This window comes from Rhinolophus sinicus, linkage group LG07 (genome assembly GCF_036562045.2).
Source record: "Rhinolophus sinicus isolate RSC01 linkage group LG07, ASM3656204v1, whole genome shotgun sequence".
In the NCBI taxonomy this organism is placed as follows: domain Eukaryota; kingdom Metazoa; phylum Chordata; class Mammalia; order Chiroptera; family Rhinolophidae; genus Rhinolophus; species Rhinolophus sinicus.
The window spans coordinates 24662177-24680402 of record NC_133757.1 but is presented as its reverse complement, the minus strand read 5'-3'; the positions used below and the strand labels follow the sequence as shown (position 1 = coordinate 24680402).

The following is an 18226-nucleotide window of genomic DNA, read 5'->3' as shown; positions in this document are numbered from 1 at the left end:
TTACCTATTTAGTTTCACCTGTGGATTTTAACTTGGCTCAGCCTGGCCTGTGTGCTGTGCCTTTTGAATCTACACCTCACTAGATTTAACCTGGGTCTACTCTTCCAAGGGGATTCATAATGGATGGACAAATAAGTCCACCATCTTGTTTTTCAACAACTGCAAGGAAATAAACACCCAGATGAAAACATCGTACCTACCAGGGCAATGACTGATACACAGAGATTTATCTCAATGTTGATTACAAACATTTTTTTAAGTGTGCATGGTTCAGTGACTATGTCACCAAAAAGCTCATGTTCTATTTCCAGCTCCTCGGCTTACTCACGATGGGCCTCCTTCAGTGGTAAATGAAACAGACTCCTCCTCTCTCTGGCTGGGTGCACTGTGACAGTTAATGCATGTCTGCATTTAAAAGGCTTTGAAATTCTTGGTTGGAAGTCTCCTCTGGGATATTAGCACCCCGTGGAGTGCCCTCAAAGTCCCCTGTGTCCCATTCTCTGGGCTGGTTCTATCCTCACCCCGAGATTGGAGCCGAGTGTCAAGGGAGTCTGCAATTCAGATGCTACAACTGCAAGAATGGCATGCTGCAGCCTCTTCGGGAGTTTGTCAGCGAAGAACAAAAGATGCGAAAGTCTGGGACTAACCTGGACCCCAGCACACTTACAAGCAAACAAGGCTTCTCACAAAAATCCATTCTAGCCTCCCAGAGAACCTGTTTCAAATTGGCCCAACCACCAGGGAGCACAAGTATCCCCTGGTTCACGACAGTGGAGCAAAGGGATTGTTACCTCGATACCACATTTAAGAGGGTCAGGCGTGAAGGCAAAAGCACTGAATTCTAATTCCAGCTCTGCCACTTAAAAGCCATATTATTCTGAGCAACTACTTTGAGTCTGTTTTCTCATTTATAAAATGGAAATGCCAAAATTTAAAAAAAGACTAACTATCCACAGTTTCTGTGAGGATCAGAGGAGTTTTTATAATCTTTAAAGAACATTACAAATTCAAAGTGTAATTATTTTTCTCCTACAAACGATTGATTAGGGAGCTATTCAAAAATGACTACCTTATGACTTCTTTAATCCATTTCTAACAAAACATATGCCAGGTCTTTTTATAAATCTCTATTCTTCATCTGACTAGTATTCAAGTTCACAAAGCAGCTTTAACGAGATGAGTGACATTCAAAGAGAATCAAGAAATCCTCAGTCAGGATTGCTCTCAAATCACACGGGGATATACTATTTGAACAAAAAGTCAAAATACTTTTAGTGTCACTTTCCATCTGTATCCAAAACTTTACAAAGTACTTGTTTTACTAAAGGAAACCATACTTTGATGCACAGGGTTAGTTTTGCTGTGGCTTTTTTCTTGCTATTTGCTCAAAGAATACATTTTAGCTAAAAGGATTAAAATGGATAAGGGTATTTAAAAAGATGTTAGGGGAAAGTAAGTAATTTAGAGCAAGTTCCAATTTGGAGAAAGAAATATGATACTACAGCACTGCTTTTTTAGAAACTAAACAAATAGCAAAAGAGAGGTGCTTGCTAAGAAGTACCAAAGAAAAAGTTGAAGAGAAATGGTTAAATTATAGCTCACTCATGTATGGATTATTCTTTAGCCACTGAAAAACAGACTATAATTATTGACTAAAAGACTACATAGGTAAGTAAATTGTACAACAATATGATACCATTTATATATTTAAAATTTGATATATATCTGTATGCATACAAAAATGTCTAAAAAGATACATGCCAAACTGTTATAAGTGGTATGGTGTGGGATCGGGGGTAACTTGATATACATAATATTGAATGTATATTAATGAGCATGCATTGCATTAGTAATTAATAAAGTAAACAGAAAGCATAAACCTTTAAAAGTAAAAATATGAATTAAAAATTTAAGCATTAACTAGAAATATCCTATGAATTTTTTAAAAAGCAGAAACAATGAACGGAAGAGAGGTTATTCCTTTTAGCATATTAAGCTACCAAATAAACAGCAAATAATCAGTCAACGAATATTTACTGAAGAGCTACTATGCAAAAGTCACTCTACTAGATGTTACAGAAACAACAGAAATGATGTACTCATTACTCTCACAGTGGCTAAAGCCAAGTCTACATGAACCTCCACAAACATATCTGAGACATAAGGCAAAATATAAAAATAGCCAAAGTGATTTTTAGACAATAAGTGCCTTAGAAATTCAGGCTCAGTAAATGTTGAATGAATGAATGAATGAACACTTTGAGCTGAGATGGTGAAGAATTCATTTACAAGGAGGACAATTTTAAGCAGGGCTTTGAAAGGGGAAGAATTCAGAAATGGATAGAAAGGGAGCAGACATATGATGGAATTAGGGTGGGGGGACCCAAAGGGTGAGAACTATAAAGAGTAGGACTTTGTGAAAGAAAGCTACACCATTTGCTTGTGAATAGACTCAGGTTCCTGTGGGTAGGAGAAGTTGGCCAAGAAGGCGGGTTGATTCTAGAGGGCCTTGGAAAAGAGGAGAAGAATGAAGAGGACTTGAGTTAGCGGACAAGGGATGTCCCTGAAGTTTCTAGCTGGGCAGTGACAGGAGGACTGTGGTGTTTCAGAAAGATTAATCAGACAGCAGGATGGAGAGAGGCTGGAGACAGGGAAGCCAAGTTCCCTGAGAGAGAGGCGACAGAATAGGTGTGAGGTGATGAATGCCCAAACAGATGGAAACAGCCAGAAGGGAAACAATGATTTTCATTGAGCCCCATTCTCAAACTTTCCAATGAGACTCAAGCTAATATAAACCCCTAGAGAAAAGACCTTTGATGCTGTCCTGGTAGAAGAATGAGGAACATTGTACTGTTGTATTATGTTATAATAGGGGCACTGAAAATCACCAACTTCGGAGTGAGACTGTCCTGATCCAACCACAGCTCCGCCACTTACCAGTACAGCTACTTAAATAACCCCTGAGACTTAATGTAGAATATGTAACCTCTTTGCTCCTTGGTTTCTTCATTCTAAGTAGCTATAAAAGTACTCTCTGCTTGAATTTAACAAAATCTCAGTTCAAAGAGAAAGATACAAGAGAGAGGGGTGAAGGGAGGCTTTTCTTGAAACCTCACTCTTATCAGTTCCCTTTAGCCTTTGCAAGATTTCACTGGGCTTAGAACTTGAAGGAAGAATACGGCAGAGTATGGTTCCAGTTTATAAATAAAAAATAAACTAATTCTAAAATTTCCTAACAATTTGATGGTAACATTCTGACTTTTTTAATATTCTTATTTTATGCTTTTTTCCCCTGCCATCTCCCTTACATCAATAACTGTCGATTCATTTCTATTATTCTCTTCAATGTGTCTGCTTCCAAAATACATCTCCTTTCCTGAGAAACTAGTAAGTTCTATCTCATATCACATCAATCGTTGTTCCATTCCTTCAATAGGTCACCAAGCGTTCATGTGTCTCTCTATGTCTTTCAATTGCTCATGTGTCTCTCTATGATTATTCTTTCATTGTGTTACCTAACAACTATTTTGTGTCCTAACCCATAAGACCTTCAAATACCCTCATGGAAAGGCCTATGGCACATATTCTTTTAATGCTCTACAACACTTAGGTTAGGGCTTTGGAGTGCTAAATAGATAAATGAATGAATAAATGAAATAATGAATGAATTCAAGATTGGATCCCTCTCTTATCTAAGCATGGTGAAGACAGAATAGGACTGGGTTCTAATCCTGGTTCTACCAACTACTCATCTGTATGACCTTGAGTAAAGCACATGTCTTTTCTGAGTCTCAGGTTCTTCATACACACACACATATCCATGTGTGCACACAATGTTTCTCAGCAACTTGAGTTAAGAATTAAAGGAGATAACTAACATGTAAAACACAATAAGTGCTCAACAAACAGTAGCTATTATTATTATTATTATTATTATTATTATTATTATTATTATTCACCCTTAAGGCCAGGTCAAGACCCCTCCCAGGCACCTGTCCTGACTATTCCAGCTCTCCCTTAACCTCCTGCTCTGAACTCCTATAGCTTTTTACAGCTTGTTCTATATCCTTTAACCTTTGAAAATATCCTATTCTTGCTGCTATTATTTCCTTCATGTCTTATGTGTCTAAGGAAATCTTTAACTGGCAGAATCTTAGAATCAGACGTCACATGTAGACAATGTAGTCAATTTTCTTCATTTTATAGATAAGGAAGGCTTTAGGAGGGTTAACGAGTTGCCCAACGGCACACAGTTAATTAGTAGAAGAACTGAGACTAACATCAAAGTCTCTTTGGGAAGCTTATAGCAGAGGCTCTATTTAAGCCTGTAAGTTTAATGACTGATGTCACTGAGCACCTGTTTCACAAGACATTAGCTGGGTGGTCTTCAGCAAGCTACTTAAACACTGTCTCAGTTTCCCCCATTTGTTAAATGGGAAAAACAGTACTTTCCTCATAGGGTCGCTAAAAGGATTAAGTATGTTAATGCATGTAAATTGTTTGCATGTAATAAGCATTCAATAATGTTAGGCAATGTTATTATTATATTACTATTATTAAGCTGCAGAGAAACATGCATTCTTCCATAGTATTTCAGAGACAGTGCCCCAAATCTGGGCAATTTTCCTTTCCCAGCTTTCTAATCTCACCTTCCAAGGTGTTTTTGCCTTTCAAGAGTAAGTAAAAATAAGGTACTGGTTTATCCCCAACTCCCTCAATACAAGCATATAGATGCATATATGTACCCCATCTTTTCTAAATATGCAGCTTGTATTTTTCATTCTTCATTCTTTGCCATACTGATAGAAAAACATATGCATTAAGGTTTGTAAATAACATAAATACTTTGTCTGATTTAATGTGTCTGTCCTATGTGATGGTTGTCTCTTTATGGATTTATGTATATTTCAATGCCAGCATGTTTGATTGTAAATTCCTAGAGATAAAAATGATGTCTGCTTAAGTCAATCAAACATAAATTCTGGGGCACTTGGACTAAATTAGATTGAATATTTAGAGAAAAATTCAGAAAATGAGAGGGGACTAATGGAGATTGGCTTAACAAAAGGCTGAATGAAAAAGGGGACTTGAGCAGAGCTTGAAGGACAAGTGAAATTTTTAATTCAGGAGGGAAGATGAGTGTTCAAAGTGGAGATTACCGTATGTGCAAAGTGGAGGGACAGCGCAAAGATTAGTCTGACTAAAGTAGAGCAGTAATACTGGAGACCACTGTAAAATTCTACTGCATATGTAAGACCAGAGCACTTTAAGGATACAGTTCATGTTTTATTCCTCTTAGTAGCCCCAATATCTAGCACTAAACTTGGCATATAGTTCGGGAATCAAAAAATGTTTATTGAATTAAGAAAAATTACAGTTCTTCACTCTACTAAAGTGAAGAAAACTGAACAGAATTGAATCCAACTCAGTCAAATCATGAAACCAAAGGACCAAGGAATTCAAGTAGCTACTACACCTTCTACAGCACTAGCCACTAGTCTAGAAAAGTATATTTACTTTGCCTACATCACCATCGTGGAGAAGTGCAAGAAATAAAACACCAAATTCTTTCATGCTCATACTATATTCATCCTCTCTCTTTCCTCCCTAACCCCTCCACGCACACACACACTGCTCAGAGTTCCAATCCATTGCCTCATAGGCTGAAACAGCTGAACACTTGACTAAGGCACTAAGAAGCACCGAAGATTCTTAATATCTAATCCATTGTGATGAAGGGTTCTCAGAAGAGGCTCTTGACACCTGGAGCCCAGACCATGTGACTGGCAAGCTGAACAGGCCCAGGGAATTTTGAAAGAAACTTCTTTTCTTCATGAGGTGCCCATACCACCCGAAGCGACTGGGAGAAGAGGAGAGAGAATTTAAATAAATTTGGCAAGAAAAATAGATATTTGGTATTGGCAATAGTAACCAATACCAAAGTGTTGTACGGGAACACACAACTGTTTGTGAATTACCTTAGGCCCCAATGACCAGGTGTGAATCACACAGATGTGGTTGAGACTGAAAGGTATATTTACTATACTTTTTGATTCGCTGAAATTAATTAAGCCACCTCTACAAGCAACAGGCCAGAGTATCCTAATCGCTACTGCTTCTAGCACTATACAGATGGCCACAATAACTAAATAGTGACTAAATGACATGAGAACTACATCTTTGTGAGATACCACATTCAAATTCACAGGGGTAGAGAGAGCTGCAGCTAGCACTCAGGACCTGGGTACCAGATTTCAAACATGATAGAAAAATGCATCCTTTAATACAATATTAAATGAGCAAATTCATGGATGAATGAAAAATACTAGCTCTATAAAAGAAGTACTTTACTCTATAAAAGAAGGAAGGGTAACCTAAAAATCATCAAACAAATTCTAAAACTTTATTTTATATACCCTGTAATGTAAGAATCAAATTACTAATTCAATTTTAAATTATCTTTCAATCATGCTTCATAGCTCAAGTCTGACCAAGTGCAGTTATAACACACTAGCTAGACAGAGTACATGAACATATGCAGTACTTTAGAAAAGGAGAATGAGAGAAGGCAAAGGGACATTGCTCACATTGAAAATGCGTCCTCCCCTTCTCCAAAGAAGTAAAACAACTTATAACGGCCTTTATGTTCCTATAGGGCCAATTCCATTTTAAGTGCCTAAAATGCAAGATTCTCATAATCTGATCTGGATGTATCCAAGCAACCTTTTCTCTCACAGATGTACTTTCTTCTTCCTCTTTATTAACTACATATTTTGGAGCTAACAGAAATACATTAGAACTTCTTAAAACCTGATTTTGACATATTTCTAGCAATATGAGCTTTTCTTACCTAACTTTTAACGTACTTTATTTTTTATATATTTTTTAATTATAAAATTTCTGCATATATATAAACACTTTTTTATTATAAACATTTCTACATATATATACAAACAGTTCTGAATTAAGAAAAATGTGCAAATAGCCTTCTATAAAAAAATTTTGACATGGGTCTAGCAATGTGAACTAAGATCCTTTCTAACCTGTACCTTCTATGAAGAAGCCAGGGTGGTCTCTTCACTGCCCTAACACATACTGAGGCTTTGCTTCATGCCCTTTTGAATTACGTGTCCTCTCTTCTCATCTCTACCTCTCCAAAATCTACCCATCTTTTAAAAGGCCCAACCTAACTCCCACCTAAGTCTGGCCAGCATCCATCTCTACTTTGCCTGTTACATTACACCCTGGCAACCTATTATGTTACACTTAGCACTTCATTCTATACCGACTTTGTGTTACTCTTCAGTTTTATCATTACAAACATTATCTCACGAAGCTATTAGTTCATTGACAACAGGGACTGGCAGTGTCTTTTGAAGGGTACAGGTCAGGTATTTTGTAGCGTGTCCTTCAATTTGGGTTTGATTAGTGTTTTCTCATATCTACACAGAGATATGAATTTGGGGAAAGACTATCACACAAGTGAAGTGCCCTTCTGATCACATCCTATCAGGGAATCCATAACATCAATATGACTTATTTGCTGATGTTAACCTTGATCACTTTGCTAAAACGATGTCAGTTTCTCCACCGTAAAGTTCACATTTTCCTCTTTACAGACTCTCCTCTTTAGAAGCAAGTCATTAAATCCAGACCACACTCAAGGTGAGAGAAATCAATCTCCACTTCGCAGAGGGAGACGTATCAAAGAATTTGTGGGCATATGCTAAAACCACCACAATAATTAATAAATATTATGGGAGAGATGCTTTGAGGCTGTGCAAATATCCTGTTTTGCCATAAAATTTTGCTTACTTATTTTAACACTGATTAGTGGATCTTGCCTACAGCAGTTATTATTGTTGTGTTCTAATGGTGATTTGGGACAGTGTCTTTTTTTTTCTGATATTCTGCCATTCTTTGTCCAGCATGAAACTAAACACAAAGTAGATAATCAATAAATACTTAAGTGTCATTGAATTTCAAGAAACATGAACGTGACATAAAATAATGAAAGGTGGATAACTTCAAGGCAAATATGTATTTTGGCAGTTGTGCTGTTCTTGTGTCAGACGTCTTGATTAATGGAATGGGAATAGAAAGAAGAATTAACTACCTCACCTCCACTAAAACTGAAATAACTTCCTGGAAAAAGAAGAACAATACTAATAGTTGTATAGTGCCTTATAATTTACAAAGTGTATTCACGTTCATCATTTAGAATCTGAGAAGCTCTCTGAAGAGAAAATCTTCAGGTGATAGAGATTTTTTAAAATTTTTTAATTTTTGAAAAGATAGTATTAAATCAGGAATTGGAAATTAGACATAGAAACTACATAAGGCTAACAAGAAAAAGCAAAGAAGAAACAGATGCAATAAAATAATAATAATAATAATAATAATAATAATAATAATACAGGTCCAGTGCAAGGCTTTAAGCCAGGTGCTAAAGTTGATTTCATGCATCGTATGATACCAAGACAATTTAGACAACCAAAGATAATGCATACATGGTTAGAATAATGAAGAATGTCATTAAACGAAGCACAAAGAATGGACTGCATGGGGAACATGCATAGGAGGTAAAAAAATGAATAGAATCTTCATGTATGTATTCATTTATTTCCTCCATTGGTCACTTCCATTTCCCAGTGCCTTTACCAGTTTTCCTAACTTAAAATATTTGCTGAAGTTCTACTATGTGTCATACATAATGCTAGACATTTTGGGATGTATATCCCAAATAATTAGATATGGTCCCTTCCTATAAAAAATGTGCATTCTAGTTGGAAAGGTAAAACAAATATATATATGAAAAGTTAAAGAGCAAAACAAGGCAAAAGGGGCCAAAAGGACAGCAGAAAGAGTAAAAGCGACAAACAGTCCAGAGAAAGAAAAGATCACTATGGAATCACCTATTCAGGAAAGGGTTTGTGAAAATAAGGGGCATTTGCTATAGGCCTTCAGAAATTGGTAGGGTAGATGGTGAGATTTGAACAGAGCCAAGAGAAAGGCATTCAAAGGAGAGATATACTGGCTGAACGAAGGTATGGGGTTGAGGTAGTGCTTAAAGGAGACAGTGAAATCAACTGGGGCTGTAATAAAAGGTGTATATTTATAGGGTACAAAAGGTAAGCTGAGATTGAAATATGAAAGATTTTGAATGCCAAGGTGAGGAGTTTGAACATTTTCTGTAAGCAATCCAAGAACAATCAGTTTTTGGGCAAAAAGTGACATGATGAATGTGATGTTTTAGAAATATTAAGTTGGGTTTTGGTTTGCATGATAAATGGTATCCATCTTGATTAAGGATATGGTTATGACAGTACAGAGATAGGCATACAACTAAAGCACGCCAAATATGTAACACAGAGGGGTAGACAGGAGCAAAATAAATTTATGAACAAAAGATTAACCCAAGCTTTCTTTGTTGGGCGCAAGAAAAGCATAACATCACAGAACAGAGAAGAAGTTAGGCAAAGGGTAAATTCCAAGGTATGAAGAACACTCCTATTTTTATTCCTCCATCATCACCATGTTCGTATGAAATTCAAGTTAACTAAGCAATGAGTGGAATAGATAACTGTATTAAAGAAGTAAATGAAGAAGCTCCCAAAGTGATACATTAACAGTGGGTTTAGAAAGAGAAAATGCAGTTGCATTGAAATGCTTAAAAAAGTCTTTGGAAAATAGAAGCCACATGACTTGTTAATTGCACTATTAATTCAGGGGAAAACAATAACAAAAACTTCACATCAAGGTAGCAATATGAATAAATTAACCAGAAAAGTATATTTTACCCAAGTTGGAATGATTCAGTTCATTTTTGTATGTTTGTATATAACAAAACCAAAAGATCGGTCTCTTCTCTCATTATCACACACACACAAAAAAGCCACCCTATGTTCTCCACCTCCGTTCCGTAAAGACAATTCTCCCTACATTCTCTCAATCCGCTCAAACAATTCCCTAAATCTATCTTTTCTTTTGGATAAACTTCTGTCTCACCAAATCTTATTCACTCTTTAATCCCACTTTAACTTTTTCTGAAATTGATACTAATAAAAGTAAGAATTCTTAACCTTCATATAGTGCTTTGCGATCGACAGAATATTTTACACACATTACCTCTTAGAACCCTCACAACAGCAATGCACAGCAGGTATTATCATCATTCATGTGTTATAGAGAAGCAGCAAGCCCAGGGCCACACATTTCATAAGTGACAGATTCAGGCCTGCAATGCAGGCTTTCTAAGTCCAAATTCCATATTCTCTTCACTACATCATTCAGTTTCATAATGTGCCAGTAAGTATATCTTATTACTCAAAATGTATGTTATTATACTATATTATGCTTAAGTCAATACATCTTTTTTTTAATAAGGTACTTATGCCTAAGTGACTATTTACTAAGAAGACCTAATTATTTTAAGATGCTCTTGATGATGACAATTATCACTAATTGAAAAGTAACAACTGAAGTATAATGTTTGCAAAATTCTGAGACTATACCAAAAACAATTTTGCCTTCAATTCTGCAAGGCAACAACAAAGACAACATGGGTGATTTAAGGATATATGAGCATCAAAGGGCAGAAATAGGGCATTTCCACTCTCTTTAACTCTGCTAAGGCCTCAAATACTGATATAGTTCAGAGCATCTTATTACCAGGGAGACATAAATCAAAAGGGGTTCAGCTAGGAGCAATAAAACAGATTAGTGTCTGGAAGGACTGACTTTAAAGAAAGTTTTAAGAGAATTAAATCCAGGTAGTCTAGATTTAAAAAAAAAAAAGCTATGAGGAACCCTTTTTTTGAAGCTGACATTCACACCAAGGACAGAAATTATTTTGAAGGTAGACGTCTAAAACAATTCAAAGAGGAATAATCACAAATACTTAGGGGATTTTTATAAAAGGAAATTTCAGGATAAATTTGCTGGCAAAAACCTATGGGACAAAAGAACTCTCTCCCACAGGAGTGGTGAAAACTACATTCCTAGAGATATTTAATACCAGATTGGACAAAACAAGAAAAGGATTCCATCTGGAATGATCCTATACTGGCCCCTGAAGTGGTGGGAGGATTGAAGATGATCTCTTAGATCTTTTCCATTTCTGATTTTTTTTTTTTAATTCTATGAAGTTTTATGGGCACAGTCTTTTGCCAATTTCCTTTTTCCCCAAGATGCCCACTTTCTCCTTTTACAAAGGGAAGCAAATTGTATCCTTCATTTTAAGCTGATCTCATGTTCTCAATGAGTCAGTAATATAATCCTAGGTACAAGTTTGGGAGAAAAAGGCCAATTCCTATAACTTATAATGGTCCTTTTTTCCCCTCCCCCCGCAGTGGTACCTGGGGCTTTTACAAGTTTTTCTACAAACTAAAGTAGTTCAAATGGATTCAAAGAAGAGCTGTTTCATCAGGAAAACCATTAATATTCTCCCTTCTTGTGTCTGATCACAGAGCTGACAGTGACCCTGGGAGCTATAGGGCCCTGGGTCAAATTACCATCAGAGCTGCTGTTCAGGATTATCTTTTACCTTTCAGCATTTTATGCTGAGTGACAGCAAAATCTACTTGCAATCCACATTTTTATGGCAATGACATTTATCTTTGAAAAGATGTAGACTTAAACACCTACACACTTTGGCAAATGTTATAAAAGAGTAAGTCCTATTCACACTTCAAACTCAAGAAGCCTCAGTCTTGGTCTCTTTCTTCATTGTGGCACTTAAAAAAAAAATGTTGCTCAGCCACCCTGAAATATTAATAAATCCCACTACCTCTCCAGAATTTCCATTCAGTGAAAGCCCCAGAAAATACAATGGCATTTCCTTGGTTTGCTGATTTATAAGGACAAGATGTAACAAAATCCAGAGAGCTCTGAGAAACTGTCCCTGAACCCTTTAAAAATAAAACTATAGCTCACTTATGAGAAGGAACAGCAGGACAGAGTTAGCCCTCCAAGAATGGACACTGATGCCTCTTCTATCCAATCTAAATAGCCTCAGTGGGTGAGGACCCACCAATTCCCATCTTCCCTATTTGAAAGAAAGTATGTCCCTCTACCTACACAGAATATTCATAGATATTAACAGCAAACCCTCTAAACAAAATTTTTTAAACGCCATTTTCATTTTTTCCCTAATAAAAATGAGATTGTTCAAACCTAAAGATTGGCCTCTCACAGAGGAATAGGATTTGGAGTTTTCAAAGCCTAACACCTAACTCATCTGATCCTGGCAGGAAAGAAGGCTGGCATTTACAATCCCATTTTAAAACAGGAAAAAAATGCGACTCTGATATTAGACAATCTGAAAGAGAACCCACTGCGGAGATTTTCAAACCTTCCCCAACAAGGGACCAATCTAAAAGGGGTCGTTCCAGAAAACTTTAGAGGGGGTTTCCAAAAAAGGCTGCATCCTCATCTCAGGAAAGCAAGAAATAAGAAAAATAGGCACTTTTTTCTAGAATTTTAGGAATGAAACGTGAGCCTGACCCTTTAGTAGCTTATGAACCTGCCTGACTTTTCTCAAGAAACCCACTGCATCTTCTTCCCACCGGACTAGCCTGCCAGTTTTCTCTACCCGTTGGCTCAGGACCCAGCAGCCCAGCCGAAGGCCGGCAGCCGGAACCAGGACAATCTGGCGAGCCCCCCTTTGCGTAATCACGTCAAGAGTTCCACACTCGGGTGTATCCTCGTCCGCAGCTACCAGCTTTTCGGGGCTGTGGGGAGGCTTCTGCCAGGCTTTCCTCCAAATCTGCCCCACCACACAGCGAATGCTGGCTCCCACTCCCCAAACTTCCCCCCCCCCCCCCCCGCAGGAATGGGAAGCCAGTTTCTCACCATCCTCATAGTTTTTGAGATAGTAATCCGGACCGGGGCCCCCGCGGCTTTTCGCCGGGTTCCTCAGGTTCTGAAACTGCAGAAAGTCGGTCCTTTTGCCCCCGAAGCGCAGAAAGGCGGGCGAAAGTCCCCGGGCCAGGGTCACCAGACGCTTGGAGCTGCAGGGATAGAAAAAGAGAGAGGAAAGGATCCCGAGGGAAGGCGAGAGGCCGCGGGGCACCGAGCAAGACCCTCCTCCCACTCTCTGCTGGCGACTTAGCCAGGAAGAGGGGGTTCTGTGTCTTTCTCGGCCCGCCGTCCGCGCGGGCCCCTGGCGGCACCTCGGCGTCTCGCGTGAGCCCGGCGCCCCTGCCCGCCCTGCTCTCCGCAGCCCAGCTCCGGGCGGTGGTCCCGTCCCTCAGACACCCCGACGCTGCTTGCCAAAGGTACTTATTTCCAACGGGTTAGACTGTGTTTGTTAGCAGTGTGCATGGGATGGAGGGACACTTCTGAGAACACGGGGCTAAGGCGCTTTTGCGGGTTCCTGCCACCACCGGGAACGCGCTCCAGACTGAGACGCGCAGCGCGCGGACCGCGGGGCTCCGACTTCTGCCAAACCTCTAGGCTGAAAGCCGGGATCTGCTTCCTCGGTCCCAGGGGCACCGCAACCTCTGTGAAGGTGAAACCTGCCTTCTTTTTCTCAGACCAGGCACCTGAGATCAAGTATATTCTAACTTTTTTATTAATGCCCAAGTTGGTTTTCCTTTTCCACTACCTTACAGCAACCGCGTCCGTCCCCCAGGTAAATCCTCGCCTTTCCGCGAACTCCCCGCCCCGCCTCGCACAGTAAAGGCAAATGTCTCTGGCTCCTCAAATAATTCAGCCTGATCTCAGGAAAAGTAACATCCTGTCCTCCATCCTCGAGTTGGGCCCCATCTTTTCTCCTTCCCACTTGGGACCGTTTGGAAGCGCTGGGGAAAGTGAAGTTTGCCGAAACGTGGAACCTGCGCGATGGAGGAAACTCGAGGAGCACAAGAACAATAGCATTTTTTACGTCTATTTAGGTTCAGGATTTCCTTTAATAGTTTTTTTTTTTTTTTAAGAGCCAATTGCAGCTACTTCGGGAAGGGGTGGTGGAAGAGCTTTGCAGATGCTCTTAATGCTAAGGGGATCAGCTGTTGAGCTTCGGAGCTGTAAGTTGTTTTCAACGCTTTGCTGGTTGGAGTTCTGAAAATCCAAATCCACATGGAGAAACGAGAGTATCAGAAAAGGGGTGGGTGGACACGAGAGGGAAAAACCCGAGACTCCGCTGTGGGAGAGCTTCTGAGAAGAGTCTTGGCCGCCCAGAGCAGTCGGGTGGCGGAGGACTCCAGGTCTCGGCGTCGCGTGGGCCAGCGGCGGGCAGAGGGGACGCCCGCGCCAGTCCGGCCCCGCGGAAACGGCATTTCCAACCACTGTCCGTCCGGAAGCCTGCACAACCAGCGCAAATGCGCCCCGCCACGGCTCCTTCCTCCGCAAAGCCCACTTCCAGAATCTTTTCTGCGGCAAGCATTTGGCGCGAACAGGATGGTTTTTTAAAAAGAAAACAAGAATCCTGAAAAAGTCCCCGCAGCTACAGAAGTGCAATGCAAGTGGGCCTGTATTTCGGCAAACCCCTGTCGCCCCCCACCTGGGGACGAGCTCAGAGACGCGCCCTGCTGCACGGAAGAGCTTCGGAGGAGGACGCCGGGCCGCGCGGAGCTGTTCCCGCCCTCCCAGCTGAGGCGCGGGCTGGAACCGAAACGGCCTCGCGGCGGCGGCGGCAGCCACTCAGTCCTCCCGCAACGCTCGCTCCACGTGGAAGAGCGCCCAACTTTGCGCCTCCCGCTACCTGCCGCGTCCGCTGACCCGTCCGGGGCCCGTGGAGACCCAGAGGGCTGAGGGGTCGGCGCAAGCAAACCTCGAATTTCGCAAGGAGTGAAAGATACTCACGAAACGCGCGGCAGACGCGGCCTCAGGGCGGACGAGTGGGACTGAGCGCTCAGGGCTTTTCCCGGGAGCCCAGAGCTGGGGCTCCAATTTAGAGGGAATTTTTAGACTCGACACTTGGATTCAACACTGCAGACGATTTCTTTTCTTTCTTTCTTTCTTTTTTCTTTTTTAACACTGCAACTCTGTCCCTGATGAGAAGGGATCGTGGGTGCCTCTTTGCTGAACAGTCACCTAGCAGAGGGTGAGCCCATTGGGTTACAAGCCCTACAGTAAGGGGTCCGTGATCACAAACCTCCGGTTTGCTAATCCGCCAGTGCCGGGCTCAGACTTCCAAAACTCCCTCCGAGTATTTCTAGGACCCTTTCCGCTCTCCTTATATATGCTATGACCGGAGCGAGGATTTTTTTTTTTCTTTAAAGAAAAACTAAACTATGCAGTTACCGCAAGAGATTTAAGGAGGAGGGACTGGGGGGCCATTCGGTCTATAAAAAGCGTCTTAGAAAGTCCTGAAGTCTGGAGACGACAGCGGACGATATAAAATAATTTTTTTAATCCGACCCAAGTTGTCCACTGCTCAAGCCTCTGCTTAAATTCGTTTTCTGTCTAGAAGTGGGAGAGAACTGAGGAAACGATCTTTCCGTGGAAAATTCCACTTTCGTGCAATCCCCGCTTGAACAGACACACACGCAGACACGCACTCTCTCACACACATACACACACCCATTCCTCTCGGGTCTTTGTTGCTCGAGACCTTTTCTTCGCTTTTGTAACTGCCCTGAACCTCTTGTTTCTTTTTCAGGAGACGGGGAGGCAGGCTAATTGTGGATATATGTAAGCACAACATTTTTTTCAGTCATAACTGATAAGTTTCTGAAATGCCTTCTGCATTGCAAACATGTGCATCTTAATAGAAAACACTGCTTTTCTCAATCACCAGTTACAGCCTCACAGCAAATATTCCAGGAGGAGGAAAACCTCCTTTCTTCTCTTTGAGAGATCCGCTTGGCTTATTCTCTTCTTCTTCTTCCCCCTTTGGAATGGGGGATAGGAAGGGGTGGGGGTTGTTACTTAAAAAAAAAAAAAATGATCCATCGAAGCCCCTGCCTTACCTTAAGAAATCGAGCCAGCCATCATGAATGATGGACGGGTCCAGCTGCAGAGAGAGGAAGTTCTCATGGACTGTCCTGACTGGGTTCTTGGTGCTCACATCAAGTAGAATCAGGGTCTTTTCCTTCAAACCTGGAGCTCTGTCTACAGGCAAGGGTCTCCTGTCTCCAGCTTGGGAGGAAAGGAAGAGATGGAGCAACAGAGCCAAGAAGAGAGCCACCGGGGCTAGGCACGCGGGGGGGCGGGAGCTGCTGGAGGGCATGGCTTCAGGGAAGGCACAGAGCACCCTCATTAAATCCCTCTGATTTAAACCTCTCTTCCTACAGGGTCTCGCTGGTGACTAATTGTCCTTATCTAAAGTGTGTGTCTGTCTGCTTTCCCCCCCTTTTTTCCCTTCCTTCCCCCCCTTCTCTTTTTTTTTTCTTTTTTTTTTTCTTCTGTGTTTTGGTGCTGGTGGAGCGAACTCACGCCCCTAGCCAGCCTTCTCAGCGACTCGTGCCAAGAGTACTCGTTCACCAGCACCGCCCCTTTAAGAGATTTCCACTGCAGACATTTTTTAACTTTTTAAAGGTAAGGGGGTGGGTGGGAGAGGCGGGAAGTAGGAGGAAGGGGTGGCGTTGTACCCTCCTGATTTAACCCTCTCGGGTCTGGAAGCGGAGGGAGGGATCGAAACAGGACTGCTGTAAGTTTCGGGTACGGGGCGGGGCGTCTTGTTTTTACTTCCCTCCCTGCGAGGGTCTGGGGAGGGCGGTTCTAGCTCCGATCCCTATTCGAAAGCCCCAGCGCCAGCCCTGAGCGCGCTGAAGTCGAGTCCTCACCAGCCGCGCGCCCGTTTGTCCCGATAGCGTCAGGCATTTAGTCCGCTCCGGGCCCTTCCCTTTGGGTTGAAGCTGCAAAGCAAGGGTGGTTACGTTGCAGAGGGTTCCTGCGGCGGCGACTGTGATTCCTGCCAAAGCACAGAGTGCAGAGGAAGACGCCATGGACACAAGTCGGGACCTCTACGACGCGATGGGCATCCTGTGACCTCGACAGGGCAAAGAGTAGCCAGAAAGACTACACAGAGTGACCAGGTCAAAGGGTTTATTCGTCCGAAGGGGCAAAGGGGCCCAGGCTGCGCGTAGCTCCGTTCTGCCTGCAGCCGAAGCGAAAGTGTCTCGGGGTCTTCAATATACGGTGACTTAGGCCAAGTCAAAGCAACCTGGTCTGTGCTTGGATAGTCTGGGCGGCCCAGCGCCCATCTAAACCACTCACTACTTGACCACTCCACTGCACAAGCAGAGCCACCCCTCCAACCCCTAACGAGGTCCACCTTGGGACTGCCCCTGCTGCCGAGAAGGGCGCCTTTATGGTGCCGGAAAGGAACGGATTCGACAGCAGTTGGGTTTTCAAACTCAGCCCGAAGTCAGCCGGAGTCCGCCCACTTGTAGCCCCAGGATGCATAGCCTGGAACAGCGTGGTGCACCACCTGCCCTAGCTCACGGATCCCGGACCCATAGCACCTCTCAGCTCGGACCCAGCGTCCCAGACCAAAGTGCGGGGGGGGAAAGGCCAGGCCCAGTTTGTGCAGTTAGACCGTAGGGCCCACTTTCGGCTTCTTTCTGGAACAACATGGGCCTTCTACTGGGAAGATTTAAGAGAACTACTTTATGCACTGTGGGTCCACATAAGCGTCCCAGGGCTTCCTGGTATCGAACAGGCAAAACTATAAAATGCAGAGCAAATGTTTTCCCCAAGGTGGACGCACAAAAGGCAATCTTAGAGCCCACAAAGACTGAAATGGCAACCTGTCTCCCTTTCCCTCCCCTCGAGAGGATTAAGGAATCTGAAATGGGCTGGAGTAGATGGTCTTCAACTGAAGTTCGTGGAGGAGCTTCCTACCAAACTAAGCAACCAGGAAATCCAGAAGTTAGGTTGGGTTAGACTGGGAAGTGCCATTCAGACCTTCTAGAAGCAGGACTACATAAAATGAGGCCAAAGGAGAAAGAAAACCCAAGGCACATTATTTAAAGATGACTTTAAAGACCAAAATGCCATATACTGAAGTAATAAGGTCCCTAAGGCCTGCTTCCTCGGGTCCTAAAAATTTCTAACACGCCTAGATCCTTTAAAATATGTGTATGTTTCTCTGCTTGGGTGTGTGGTATGGTATGAGTTCCAGTAGAAATTACTGTAATTTTAAAATATGCACTGAGCACCTCCTAGAGATGGTGACAGCCTGGTGAGCAAAGATTTTAATGTATCTTTGCATCTCCAAACTCAGGCACTTAGTAAGCATTCAATAAATGTCTGTGAAATAAATTATTGGTAAAGCAAATCA

General features: G+C 42.0%; 1 protein-coding gene across 1 annotated transcript in view; it reads right to left on the bottom strand.

Moving 5' to 3' along the window:
- HPSE2 (heparanase 2 (inactive)) overlaps positions 1-16273 on the bottom strand; it is a 530253-nt gene extending 513980 nt beyond the window's left edge. The window contains exons 1-2 of the mRNA XM_074339233.1: positions 15912-16273; positions 12853-13010 (exon numbers count right to left, since the gene is read on the bottom strand). Coding sequence (XP_074195334.1) covers positions 12853-13010; positions 15912-16201 — 448 coding nt within the window. The 5' untranslated portion in view covers positions 16202-16273. The remainder of the gene's footprint in view (positions 1-12852; positions 13011-15911) is intronic.
- Between the last annotated feature and the right edge of the window lie 1953 nt (positions 16274-18226).